This window comes from Balaenoptera borealis (assembly GCF_965194805.1).
Source record: "Balaenoptera borealis genome assembly, chromosome: 11".
In the NCBI taxonomy this organism is placed as follows: domain Eukaryota; kingdom Metazoa; phylum Chordata; class Mammalia; order Artiodactyla; family Balaenopteridae; genus Balaenoptera; species Balaenoptera borealis.
Genome location: NC_138868.1, coordinates 78,506,154 through 78,520,936, shown reverse-complemented (window position 1 = coordinate 78,520,936; position 14,783 = coordinate 78,506,154). Strand labels below are relative to the sequence as shown.

General features: G+C 35.9%; 1 protein-coding gene across 2 annotated transcripts in view; it reads right to left on the bottom strand.

Annotated features, from left to right (window-relative positions):
* The window catches only part of ARHGAP42 (Rho GTPase activating protein 42), a 312,202-nt gene that overhangs the window by 55,969 nt on the left and 241,450 nt on the right, over positions 1-14,783 (bottom strand). For both annotated transcript variants that reach the window (XM_082339914.1, XM_082339913.1), the window contains exons 11-12: positions 14,219-14,297; positions 12,785-12,824 (exon numbers count right to left, since the gene is read on the bottom strand). In XM_082339914.1, coding sequence (XP_082196040.1) covers positions 12,785-12,824; positions 14,219-14,297 — 119 coding nt within the window. The remainder of the gene's footprint in view (positions 1-12,784; positions 12,825-14,218; positions 14,298-14,783) is intronic.

Genomic DNA, 14,783 nt, shown 5'->3' with positions numbered 1-14,783 from the left:
CAACTACCACAAATTCCCAGGAATTGAAATCCTACAATATTAATGATACCTGGCCTTTGGGGGTAAAGAGGAAGATTGGCTAATGTAAAGAACTTAATTTAGTCAATCAAAAGTTAAGTAGAAACATTACTATTTCCCTCTGGCAACTATTCAGGGCTAAAATTTTTATTGAAACTCAAGTAAAGTTTCCATAAGGCAGTTTAGCAGCACAAAAGCTATTAATCTCAACAGAATTCAAAAAGCCATGAGGAGAAAAAAAAGAAAGAATTGTTTTCCATGCAGCTAACAAAGCAAAAGTCCTTGTACCTTCAATTTCCTAGTAATTAAAAACCCAGCATGTCCTTACAGATGTAATCTACTTGGCCTTACAATACATTCTCAGGGTTGACAAAACAAAGCAGCACTTGTCTTTAATTTCCAGTTCACATTTCTAGTCTGCCATTTCAGATTAAAAGGCCCCTATCACAGACAACTAATATCATACTATACATGGCTTGAAAGAAACAGGAAAAGAAGATGAGTGCATTTAATGGCGTTTGTGGTTCCCACAGGACATTTTCTCTTTTCCCTAAAGGTAGCAGTTAACTCTCCACAGCCCCGGCCCAAACTATTTTCTCTTTCTGCTCTGCCCATGAAGAAGACTTGAGCTCTGACCCTCTTCCTGGGTCTCAGTGATGGAAACAGAACTGTATTTGCTCAGTGGCCTTGGGGAGAAGAACTGAACTATCTAAATAGCAGTAGGAAGTGCCAAAACATTTGTGACAGATGGCGCTTGCCAAGGATAAGAATGAGTTCACTTTTTCTGTTTGTTGCTGGAGAGAATACATTCCCTGGGCACACATGGGAAAAGCCACTGAAACACAGAGTGGTAGAAATCTGGAGTTGTTGGGAAATTATAAAATTATCTTCTAGTTCAATCCGGGAAATTATAAAATTATCTTCTAGTCCAATCCCTTTGATTTTGTACATGAGAACTGAATGTTAGGAGACTTTACCACTACACAGCTGAGTAGTGACTTTTAATAGCAGAAACATCATTTGAAAGAACTTCCTTTTTCTTATTCACAATGATTGGAATAAAGTAGTTCCAAAATGGAGTATCGTTGAACTGAATTGCATGAGAGAATGAGAACTAGAAACCTTTCCTTTCGCAATTCCCAATTTCTCCAGACCTAGGGTAGAGGGACCAGCTGAAAAGCCACCAAATCAAATGTATGTGTGAGTGGGGACAAGGCTCAGGGCACCAAGAGACAATGCCAGAGAAAGCAAGCCTAGGAAAAAAGGCAACTGCCTCTGTCCCTGTTAACAACTGGTCCCATGATGAAAGTCTCATGACAGAAAAGGTGTCTCAAGACAGATAATTTGCTTCTTTGAAAAATGAGCTCAAATGGCGGAATTATATTTTCATTGGCACGGCTTGAGGAACAGTTTAGTTCTAATCTTTCTTTTTTTTTTTTTTTTTTTTTTAGTTCTAATCTTAATTGAGTGATAATCTGTGTAGTAAGTACTCTCAAAATAAATCCATTCCCAAACTCTTATAATTTCAAGAAAAGGATACTGTGGTATATTTTACAACCAGAAAAGTATCTGTGGATTTAATATCCTGTAACTGACCAATGCTCTAGCTTTTTAACTTGATGCTTTTTTCACAAAGACGAGTCAAATCTTCCTTCTCTACTAAATTATGCTAGTCTCATTTACAGCATCTAGATTCTGAAAATGGTAAATTAAGAGTAACCACAAAGTAGGGAGACTTTTTCAGGTTAGGCTTGTAAAGAGTCTCATTACAGTCACAGCATAGTTTCACTCTCCATTGAACAGTACATGTTCTCTGTATATTCACAGTATGGCCCTATTTTAGGACACTAGATAGTTCTTCGACTGTCTGTTGCTTTTAGGGTTTTCAGTGAAAGCACAGACACATGACTACTCCCAATTGCTGACATTCAAAACAGTTTTTTATCTGAGTTTTATATTTTAACATCCTAAGCTTGATTGTTATCTTCCGCAGTTCAAAAACACACATGTCCAGCAAAACTGAGTTTCCAAAGGATAACAGGAATAATTTAAGATAAGTGGAATCCATCTGAATTACCAAGGCTATAAAGAAGCACTTCTCAAGATGGCAAATGAATCAAGGCTGGTATTGGTTTCAAATACCAACTACGAGAGAAGTTACAGACTAAAATTGCCATAACGCCACCTCAGAGGAGAGTCAAGGGTCAAAAAGGGACATAGATGTCAGAAAACAAAATGATGTATAGAAAAATGGTGGAAGGGGCAAACATAAAGAAGACACAAGCTGCTGAACTCATAACATGATGAACTCGCATGATTTACTCAAGATCAGAGAAAGAGGTTTGAGAACTTCACAATCACTGGCATATAATTTTGAGCTGAAACAAATAAAATTCTGGACCTATTACTAGGAAGAAAACATGATGCTACTCTTAATAGGATCAAGTGCTTGAATCTGGAATACTGTTTAGCATAAAGATATGTCCTAGGAGTCATTAAATCACTGGAAAAATAGTGGCTGATAAGACACATGATAAAAGAGAAAGGGGTAAAATTACAGCCTTAGGAAGAGATTCAAAAGTCCATTAATAAATTTTAGGCCTTGATATAGTAGATTGTTCAAAATTATATGCAAAAAGATTAAATTCTGAGGACTTGGAAAGGCACTTCATTGCATGTTGGATTGAAAATGTTTAGAAAGCCTCCCTCAGGCAAATTGGCAACACCAAAAAGTCCACCCCACAGCAAGGAGGAGCTTAGTTGTAGAAGGTGCAATCAATCCTGTGCCTCTACTAGTCAGAGTTTCTTTTATTGGCGGCATATGCCATAGTCTTGACTTTTAAAACAGAGTACTGATTCTGTTCATGTAAGCAAATATGAATCTCCAAGAATGTGTAAAAACAACCCAAAACAAGTGTTATTTTGGATAACTTGGCTTTATACCAATGTAGCAAGACCTTTTGAAATGACTATGCAATTTCACATGTAACTTCTTAGAATGTTTAGAATACTTAAAAAGACGTTATTTTCTACATTTATAAGCAAATTTACTAGACTACAAAAGATGCCTAGTGTTTAGGAAGATTATATTTTGCCAGAATCACAAATTTGTCCCATTAGGGTGTTGAGTTTGAGAGAATGAAATTTACTAGTTTTGTATTTATAATTTGACATGTCTGTAGAAGCTTGATTGATTAAATGTATAAGTGGGAGAATTTTATCAAATTTATGGAAAAATAAAGAAGTGAAAATGACTTACTTTTAAAATTAGTACATTTATAAATAAGAGCTGTATGTTGATTAAAAATAGGATTAAAGAAACATTATGGCTTAAGACAAAATAATAAAAATAAAACTCAAAAATAGGTTTAAGATTTATAACTTCAAGTACTACCTATTAATAGAGCAAAGGTAATTTAAAGATTCTTTTCATGATCAAAATCTCCCCCTGGGCAATAAAAGCCTAGTAGCACTGAGTAAGAATAAGAGCAAATATGTGCTGAGCACACATCTCAGGGAAGGCCTGCATGGAGAACTATGGAGAAGAGATGGAATCTGTCACCAGGAGTTCAGGGAACTAGGTGGAAAACTGAAACATCATATCAAGAGCCAGAATGTGATAAATCATACAAACACATGGACTCTCAGACACCTATTTCTCTGAAACACGTATCAATTTATAATTACACATGGTGGCACAACGATGTTTCAGGTGCCTAAGACTACAGGAAAGCTGATTTCCAGAAGAGTGAGTCTTTACTACAATAAGCACAAACTCCCTCCATCACAGCATAAGAACATTTGATAACTTTCTCACTCAAATTACCTAGTTATGATAAAAACCCTAGTTCCAAGGTGCATTAAGTATCAAATATATTCTGATTGACTTGACCACATCCCCATTCAAAAGCTCTATTCAATATCATATATATATTCATTTGTTTTTCAGGAAGGATTTGTCCTTGAGTAGGTTCATTTGAATTTGAAAGGACTATCTTTATACTGGATATGAACAATGAAACCAATGTTAGAAAACACATTTCAAACTCTACTCAAATGCAAATTACACAACAGATTACTTTTTAGGTAATTGTTTAGAATGAACATTCAGTACTTACAAACCTCTTATCGGTTGGTTAATGTTTCCCTGATTAGATAAAAGTGGGCAATGAAAGATTTTATACTAATCACTCTGATTGGCAAAAAAGAAAGGAACACAAGAATAAAAACTGGAAATATTATTTTAACTCTTTAACATTAAAGGTATTTTAAATCATGCATTTTCTTTTGATAATTTCTGAAATTAATCACGAGGAAGAATTTCATCCAGATAAAATGATAGGTTTTTGCATACACTCAATATTTATTACTTTCAAATGAGTGCTTTCCCAGTTTTTATCATTACTCCATTCTAACTTGTATTTTAATAACAATCCAAAAGTCAGGCTTATTAAGGCTGTTTTAAAAATAAATTTAGACATCATGAAAGTCAATTGAGTTAAATAAAATTTGAAAGTGTTTTAAAGGATATACACATAACCTTAGAAACATATAAAATTTGACTTTAAATGTCAAATAATTTGACTATGTAGATTACATATGAAGATACCCTAAACTAACCAAGGATTAAAGGTGGCAGATGACTAAAAAGGATTCAGAATATGATGGAAAATACATAAAATGTGTTCATTCAGAATGGTTTGACACAAATTCAGTAATAATACAGCCACAACATGTTTTCCTACATATCCCATGTGTTATGACAATGTCTTATACTTCACAATCTTGGGCACAATCTCCTAAAATTAGCAGTGTTCATATCTTCAGTTTTGTAAATTGGAGCAGAGAAAATAAGATAAAGAAACCCTCTATTGCCATTAAAAAAAATCAAACTAAATATCAATTGCCTCCAATCTCTTTCTGGGATAAAGCAGGGTACCTACTTATAAGTAATGAACACCAAATAAATAAAATAATTTTGGTTACTATAAAGCCCAGTAGTTAGTGGTTTTAACATGAGAAACTCTGAATGAAAATTCAAATTTGCTGAGTACCATCAGATCAAAGGTGTACTACTATGATTTTTCCAGCGTTAACTTTTAATATCACATAATACCTCTGTGATAAAAATAACCACGTGGTGGGGGTTGGGTTAAGATGCCAGCATAGGAAGATCCTGAATTCACCTCCTCCCATGGACACACCAAATCTACAACTACATATGGATCTGAAAAAGACCTGAACACTAGCTAAACAGCACCTCCACAACAAAGGATAAAAGGACCACATCAAGATGGGTAGGAGAGTCAGAAGCGCAGTCTCACCAAAAACCTCACCTCTGGCACAGCAACCCACAAGCACAAGGGATCTCACAAATATGGAACTTCTCCCTGAGGAGCTGGGGGTTCGTGCCCCACATCAGGTACCCCAACGCTTACAACCTGCACTGGAGAGATGAGTGCCCAATACTTTTGGCTTTGAAAACCAACAAAAGGATGTGGGGACAGAAAAGTTTGCCCTTAAAGGGCTCACGTGCAGACTCATTCACCTCAGGACCCAGTGCAAAACCAAGTTTGAAAAGCTCCTAGACCATACATGAAGGAGATTCATTAGCTAAGATTAAAGGGTCTTTGGGACTTTCTCCTGGGACAGAGGTGCTGGTGAGCAACATTTTTGTGTTCTCACTCCACACTGCAAGAGTTAAAGGACCTGACTTGCTTCCGTGCTCTCCTCTGGTCCCACTGAAGCCAGGGGGGCTTACCCCACCCTTACGTGTCCCTGTAGTTCTGCTGCAGCCCGTTATCTCACACTGCCCCCATGTGTTCCTGTGGCCTTGAGGCAGGAGATAGATGGGCCCCACGCTGAGCAGCTGGAGTTTGTCCTCTGTGGACAGATACTCCAAGATGAAGACAATAACGGGAGGGAGGAGAAGCTGAGCCCTGCCCCAATAAGAAATAAAGAGACCACATATTCTTCATTCTTGAAGTCAAGGAGACCATCCTGACTATACATGCACAGAAAGGCTCCTCGGAGGTCAAAAGGGAGGGGGTGACACTCCATAGTAAGTGATGTCAACCTACCCATAGGCCTCTTCGCTAGAATCCATCTTGGCTAAGAGATGTGCGCGCACACATGGGAGGACCTTGAGATAAACCAAATACGGATTCAGAGCCAGGCAAAGCAAGATGATTGGCCAGAAGAAATGCCCCATATAAGTGATTCAAACTACCACGAGGGTGTGACTCTCTCTGAGTCAGCCTGAGTCTATTCACATGTACCTTTTTTCCTCCTAATAAACACTTTACTTGTTTCACTACTTTCTGTTTCTTTGTGGGAATTCAAGGCCAGGGGCCTTGTCACTGGCCACTGTCCCTCATGGTCTAGTGGCTAGGATTCAGCACTCTCACTGCCATGGCCTGACATCAATCTCTGGTTGGACAACCAAAATTCTGCTTCAAGCCGCTGCAGGCTGAGGCCACCCAAGATCAGCCTCACTGTGACCATCATGTGCTTCTGCAGCACCACGGCAGCCAGCAGTCCCACCCAGGCTCTCCTGTGGCCCATGAAGCCAGCAGGCACATGCATTCCACGTGCAAGACAGCCCTTGAGCACCTGGCTATGGTGTCCAGGGAGGCTTGCATTTCTGGGCCTTATGGCTCTGAAATAATTGAGGAGACAGTTCATGGTATGGAACCACCCCTAAGACCCTGACAGCATACTGAAACACATCCCCAGACTTCTTGTGAAAAAGCCCTATTTACTTGGCCCAGAGCTTAAGCCAGAGGGGAAGGCTTCAAGTTTACCACACACCTAGAAGCTATGGAGGAGCTCTCGGGGAATACAGACTGGGGGATGCCATCTTTGCACTATCCCTTGGCCTCGTGACAGATCACCTGTACCTTTCAGAGAGGAGTTTATGCACTCATTTGGAGCCCTGTCTTTTGCAACTGTCACCAAGGGGACACCTCCAAATCACCTGGTCTTGAGGCCAGTAGGGAGTTACAACCATGGTCACACAATACTATATATACATGTGTTCTTTAAAAGCTGCTACCTGAGGGTCTTCATTCCAAACAGCCTGAAACTAGGTGTGGAATTAGATCCCTCCCTTTGGAACACTGATAGGTCTTGGCACAAACTCTGGGACTTATCAAGAAAAAAATTAAACACTTAGATAATTACAAATGTTCCAGAGACAACAAGCAGTTAGGGCAGGGTTGAAAAATCAGGTTCATCTCCTACACAGGGCCACTCCTTCAAGACTGGGAGAGGTAACTGTATTGCCTTATATGTAGAAACAAACACAGAGAGATAAGCAAAATGAGAAAACAGAGGAATATGTCCCAAACAAAAGAAAAGATAAAAATCCAGGAAAAAAAAAAACCTTGCTGAAATGGAGGTAATTTACCTGCTAAAGAGTTTAAAGTAATGGACATAGAGATGCTCACTGATCTCTTGGAAGAAAAGATGAACACAATGAGAACTTCCACAAAGAGACAGAAAATAAAAGTAAGTACCAAAAATAAATCACGGAGCTGAAGAATACTGTAACTGAAAAGAAAAATACACTAGAGGTTTTCAATAGCAGACTAGATGAAGCAGAAAGGATCAGCAACCTGGAAGACAGGACAGTGGAATTCATCCTAACAGATCAGAAGGAAAAAAAAAAAAAGATTACTTAAGAGACCTATGGTGCAACATCAAGAGGAATGACATTCTCATTGTAGGGGTCCCAGAAGGAGAATAGAGAGAAAAAGGGGAAGAACATTTATTTGAAGAAATAATGGCTAAAAACATCCCTAATTGGGGGAAAGAAACAGACATTGAAGTCTAGGAAGCACAGAGAATTCCAAATAAGACGAACCCAAAGAGATCCAAAACAAGCACATTATAATTAAAATGTCAAAAGTTAAAGACAAGGAGAGAATCATAAAAGAAGCAAGAGAAAAACAACTTGCTACATATAAAGGGAGCCCCATAAGATTAACAGCTGATCTTTCAGCAAAAAATTTAAAGTCCAGAAGGGAATGGCACAATATATTCAAAGTGTTGAAAAGAAAAAACTTTCAACCAAAAATATTCTACAGGCAAGGTTATCATTCAGAACCGAAGGAGAGATAAAGAGTTTTCTACAGAAGCAAAAGCTAAAGGAGATCATCAACACTAAATCTGCCTTACAAGAAATGTTAAAGGGACTTCTTCAAGAAGAAAAAAAAGGGTATTAAATAGTAACATGAAAACATAAAAAAGTCAAAATCTCATGGGTAAAGGCAAATATATAGTAAAGTTAGTGGATTAACCATTTATAAAGCTAGTATAAAGGTTAAAAGACAAAAGTAGTAAAGTTAACTGTAACTACAATAATTAAGGGATACAGAAACAAGATGTAAATATAACATCAAAAACATAAAATGAGGGTGGGAGAAGTAAAAATGTACAGTTTTTAGAATGTGTCCAAACTTAAGTTGCTATCAGCTTATAACAGAGTACTATACACACACACACACACACACACACACACACACACACACACGTAGTTTTTCTATATATGAACCTCATGGAAACCACAAACCAAAAACTTATAGTAGATACACTACAGATAATGAGAAAGAAATCTATACACAACATGAAAGAAAGTCATCAAACCACAAAGGAAGAGAGCAAGAAAAGAAAGAAAGGAACAGAGAAGAACTATAAAAGCAGCCAGAAAACAAGTTGCAAAATGGCAATAAGTACATACTTGTTAATAACTACTTTAAATTTAAATGGACAAAATTCTCCAATCAAAAGCCATAGAGTGGCTGAATGGATTAAAAAACAAGACACAATTATATGTTGCCTACAGGAGATTCAGTTCAGATCTAAGGACACAAACAGGCTGAAGGTGAAGGGATGAAAAAAGAAAAGGAAACAAAACAAAAACAAAAGGAAAATTGGTGTAGCTATACTTATATCAGACAAAACAGACTTTAAAACAAAGACTGTAATAAAAGACAAAGAAGGGCATTACAGAATGATAAAGGATTCAATCCAACAAGAGGTTATAACATTTTAAAATATATATGAAACAACATAGGAGCACCTTAATATAGAAAGCAGACATTACCAGACCTAAGGGGAGAACCTGACAGCAATACAATAATAGTAGGGGACTTTAACACCCTACTACCATCAATGGACAGATCATCCAGACAGAAAATAAGGAAACACTGGCCTTAAACAGCATATTAGACCAGATATACTTAATAGACACGTATAGAACATACCATCCAAAAGCAGCAGAATACACATTCTTCTCAAGTGCACATGGAACATTCTCCAGGATAGATTACATTTTATGCCACAAAACAAATCTCAATAAATTTAAGAAGACTGAAATCATATAAAACATCTTTTACAACCACAATGGTACGAAACTAGACCTACAAGAAGAAAACTGGAAAAATCACAAATACGTGGAGATTAAATAACATGCTACTGAACAAGCAATGGGTCAGTGAAGAAATCCGAGGGGAAATCAATAAATAATATGAACAATGAAAATGGAAATACAACATTCCAAAATCTATGGGACAAAGCAAAAGCAGTTGTAAGAGGGAAGTTTATAGCAATACAGGCCTACCTAAAGAAAAAAGACAAATCTCAAACAGTCTAACTTTAAACCTAAAGTAAGTAGAAAAAGAAGAATGAAGTCCAAAGGTAGTAGAAGGAAGGAAATAATAAAGATCAGTGTGAAAATAAATAAAACAGAGACTAAAAAAATATTTAAAAAATCGATGAAACCAAGAGCTAGTTCTTCAAAAAGATAAACAAAATGGACAAATCTTTAGCTAGACTAACCAAGAATAAAAGAGAGAGGGCTCAAATAAGTAAAGTCGAAAATGAAAGAGGAGAAATGACAACCGATACCAGAGAAATACAAAGGATCATGAGAGACTACTAAGAACAATTACATGCCAACAAATTGGATAACCTAGAATATAGAAACATATCATCTTCCAAGACTTAATTATAAAGAAATAAAATATCTGAATAGACTGATTATTAGTAAAGAGATTGCAAAAAAATCCCAACAAACAAAAGTACAGGATCAGAGAGTGTCACTCATGGATTCTATCAAACATCCAAAAATTAAATACCTATCCTTCTCAAACTCATCCAAAAATTGAAGAAGAGGGAACATTTCCAAACTCATTTTATGAGGCCAGCATTATCCTGATACCAAAATCAGACAAGGGCACCACAAAAAAGAAAATTATAGGTCAATACCCCTGATGAAAATAGATGTAAAAATCTTCAACAAAATATTAGCAAACTGAATTCAACAATATATAAAAAGAATCATACAACATGATCAAGTGAGACTTATTCCAAGGATGCAAGGCTAGTTCAATATCCACAAATCAGTAAACATGATACATACATTTACAAAATGAAGGATAAAAATCATATGATCATTTCCATAGATGCAGAGAAAGCATTTGACAAAATTCAACTTCCAATTATGATAAAAACACTCAACACAGTGGGTATAGAGGGAACATACATTGACATAATAAAGGCCATATATGACAAGTCCACAGGCAATATCATATTCAATGGTGAAAAGCTGAAAGCTTTTCCTTTAAGATTAGGAACTATAGAAGGATGCCCACTCTCACTACTTTTATTCAACATAATATTGGAAGTCCTAGACACAGAAATTAGGCTAAAAAAAAAGAAATAAAAGGAATCCCAATTGGAAAGGAAGAAGAAAAAATGTCACTATTTGCAGATGACATGATACTGTATAGAGAAAACAAACTATAGACTCCACCAAAGAAACCTCTTAGAACTAATAAATGAATTCAGTAAAGTTGCAGGATACAAAATCAATATACAGAAATCTGTTGCATTTTTATATACTAATTACAAAATATCAGAAAAGGTAACTAAGAAAACAATCCCATTTACAACTGCATCAAAAAGAGTAAAATACCCAGTAATAAATTTAACCAAGGAGGTGAAAGATGTACATTGAAAACTCTAAGACACTGATGATAAGATGACACAAACAAATGGAAGGGTATACCATGCTTATGAATTGGAAAAATGAATATCATTAAAATGACCGTACTACCCAAGGCAATCTGCGGATTCAATGCGATCCCTATCATTTATCACAGAAGTAGAACTAATAATTCTAAAATTGTATGGAACAATGAAAGTCCCTGAATAGACAAAAGAAATCATGAGAAAAACAAACCAAAAAAAAAAAGACAAAAAAAAAAAAAAGCTGGAGGTATCAAACTCCCTGATTTCAAACTAAACTATAAAGTTATAGTAATCAATACAGTATGGTATTGGCATAAAAACAGATGCATAAATCAATGGAACAGAGTAGAGGGCCCAGAAATAAACCCACATATATATGAACAAATAATTTATGACAAAGGAGTCATGAATATACAGTGGGAAAAAGACAGTCTCTTCAATAAATGGTCCTGGGAAAACTGGACAGACACATGCAAATAAATGAATCTTGACCACTATCTTATTCCACACACAAAAATCAACTCAAAATGGATTAAAACTTAAAATAGTCCTGAATCCATAAAACTTTTAGTAGAAAACATAGGCAATAAGCTCCTTGATATCAGTGTTGGCATGGAATTTTTGAATCTGACCCCAAAAGCAAAGGCAACAAAAGCAAAAATAAACAAGTGGGACTACATCAAACGGAGAAGCTTCTGCACAGCAAAGGAAACCATCAGCAAAATGTAGTGGTGACCGACTGAATGGGAGAAAATATTTGCAAATCATATATGATAAGGAGTTAATATCCAAAATATATAAAGAATTCAAACAACTCAATAGCGAAAAACAATTTGATTAAAAAATGGGCAGAGGATCTATGTAGATATTTTTTCCAAAACACATACAAGATGGCCCACAGGCACATGAAAAGATGTTCAACACCACTAATCATCAGAGAAATGCAAATCAAAACCGCAATGAAATATCACCTCCCACCTGCTATAATGGCTATCATCAAAAAGACAAGAAATAACAAGTTTTGTAGAGGATGTGGAGAGAAGAGAAACTTTGTACACTATTGGTGGGAAAGTATATTGGTGCAGCCACTATGGAAACTAGTACAAAGGTACTTCGAAGTTTAAGAACAGAGCTACCATATGATCCAGCTATTCTACTTCTGGGTATTTATCCAAAGAAAATGAAAACACTAATTCAGAAAGATATATCCACTGCTATGTTCATTGTAGCATTATTTACAAGAGCCAAGATATGGATATAACCTAAATTTCTATTGGTGGAGGACTGGATAAAGAAGACATGCTATATATACACAGTGGACTACTACTCAGCCATAAAAAAGGAAACTTTGTCATTTGCAAGAACATGGAGGGACCTCAAAGGCATTATGCTAAGTGAAATAAGTCAGAGAAAGACAAATACCATATGATTCTACTTATATGTGGAATATACAAAACAAAACAAACAAACAAAGAAAATGAAACCAAACTCAGATATAGAGAACAGATTCATGGTTATCAGAAGGGAAGGGGGTTGGAGGGTGGGTGAAATGGGTGAAGGGGGACAACTGTATGGTGACAGATGGTACTAGACTTATTGCACTAATCACTTCACAGTGTATACAAAGATTAAATTACTATGTTGTACACCTGAAACTAATATGTTATGGTACTTCAACTAAAAAAAAAAAATCTACGTGATAACATTTGAAATAATTATTAAAATGACTTACTTTCTTCTTTCTTGCTAATAATCGCAGGCAGAGTATAAATCTAAAAAACAAAGGAAGTCAGTGAGTTACTTGCAATTAATGACCCAGCACAGAAGATTACCAGGGCGATATTGGTACAATGATACACAAAGGGAGTGTCTTGATTTCAAGGTCTTACAAATACTGTGTCCACAATGCCATCTCCCCAGCCCAACTTCCAATCTCGCCTCCCACTCCTTTCCATCCCCGGCTGTCCTGCCCTGGGCGAAGTTTTACCTCTTTCCCTCTGATCTAAGCATCTCATTCTATTCTCCAACATGATGCATAATTTCCCTTCTTCAGGAAGTATCTCATGATGGATTTCACCTGATTGTTCCTTCCTTAAATTATCTGCTTAGTGTTTTTTTCTTAGTGTGTACAATCCTAACTTGTACTTGTTGAGCTATCACACTGTCTTCTAAATTTTTTCTAGGTCAGGGCTTGCCCCTCAACTGTTAGTGGTAAAGAACCAAGTTCCTTTGTTTTTAGTTTTTAATCTGTCGCTGACTGACATTTTTATAAATCACAATAAATTTTAAAGGTAATACACATAATAAAGAATAGATGCAGAGTCCAAATTTTTTATTATTAAATTCAACAGATGTAAAATGACTTCTCATTGCTATAAAATTTTCCAGATGCTTAATCATAATCTCTGCACTCATCTTATTGTAGCCTGGTAACGGTTTGTAGGATGGACTCAGTCTGGGGACCACACTTTGTGTAGCTCTGTTGTGGCATAGGTACTTTTCAGAAGAATGGTCACAGGTTCTCTGCCATTTAAAAGATAGTTTTCAAGGGACAGGCTGGGGTATCCTATTTGCTCTGTGTGCTCATCCCTCTAATCATTTATTGCAGTGTTCTCCACAAAAGTCATCAATGATTTATTCCCTTTTTTATATAAGCCTCCCTGATAATTTTAAGTAAATTATGTCAACATCAAAATAACTATTATAAAAATGGGGATCTGGATAGAGGGAAAATGTCAAGCCACAAACAGTTTTAGCAAAGGAGACTTTTAAACCATGGTCTAGGACCAGGATTAGTTCTTTCCCTGAAACTTGTTCATCATGCTGATCATAAAGCCTAGCACAAGACTTGCAGAGTGGGCACTCAAGAATTATTAACTAAATAAAATAATCTAATCAATGTAGCCAAATTAATGATTATAAGTAATTTTTTAAAAGTAATTTTAGGGTTTTAAATTAGTCCTGGAAGTCCCCTGGGGAAAAGAATTCAGAAGTTGGTGTTATGTGCCAGTGACACAACACTAGGAAAACAGTAAGAGTCTCTACTCCTCTGATTTGCTATTTTAATATTTTCAAATACACTATAGACATATAAAATTTTTTTCAGATGTACTTTGCAATTATTAGAACAATAAAATCTAAATTATAGAATATGTCATATTCCTACCGGTTCCTTCCCATCCATGGCTTCAAGCCAGAGTTTCCGATTAGCTTCTGAAAAGGCTTGCAATGTGATGATTCCATGCCTATTAAAAAATATTTTATACATTCAATTTACTACTTTTATGCCTTTACACATTTATTATTTTAAAAAAATTCTTAGCTAACTTTAAAAGTAAAATTTGAAGAAAAAGCAGGAAAGAGAAAAAAGAAATGAAAAGAGAGAAAAGAAAAAAGAAGGAATTTTAAAAATGAAATCAATAAGTGTTTTAGGTATAAGACTATCTGAAGGAGCTTAGGCTCAAACTATTTCCCCTGAAATGACCAAAAAGGATGAAAAGCTACATTCACAGAAGTTCAAAAGCACCGAAACATTCCACAGTATGAGAATAATTAAGATTATGACCCAACGTGGTACAACTAGTCACTAAAAATAATTACAATGAGTATATAGCAATATGGAAAGCCTTATACCATAACTAGTCAATTATTAAGAAGACACTAAAACCAAAGTGTTTACATATACAATGATCACAATATTACAATTAATACGTATAAAAGCAACTCTCTCC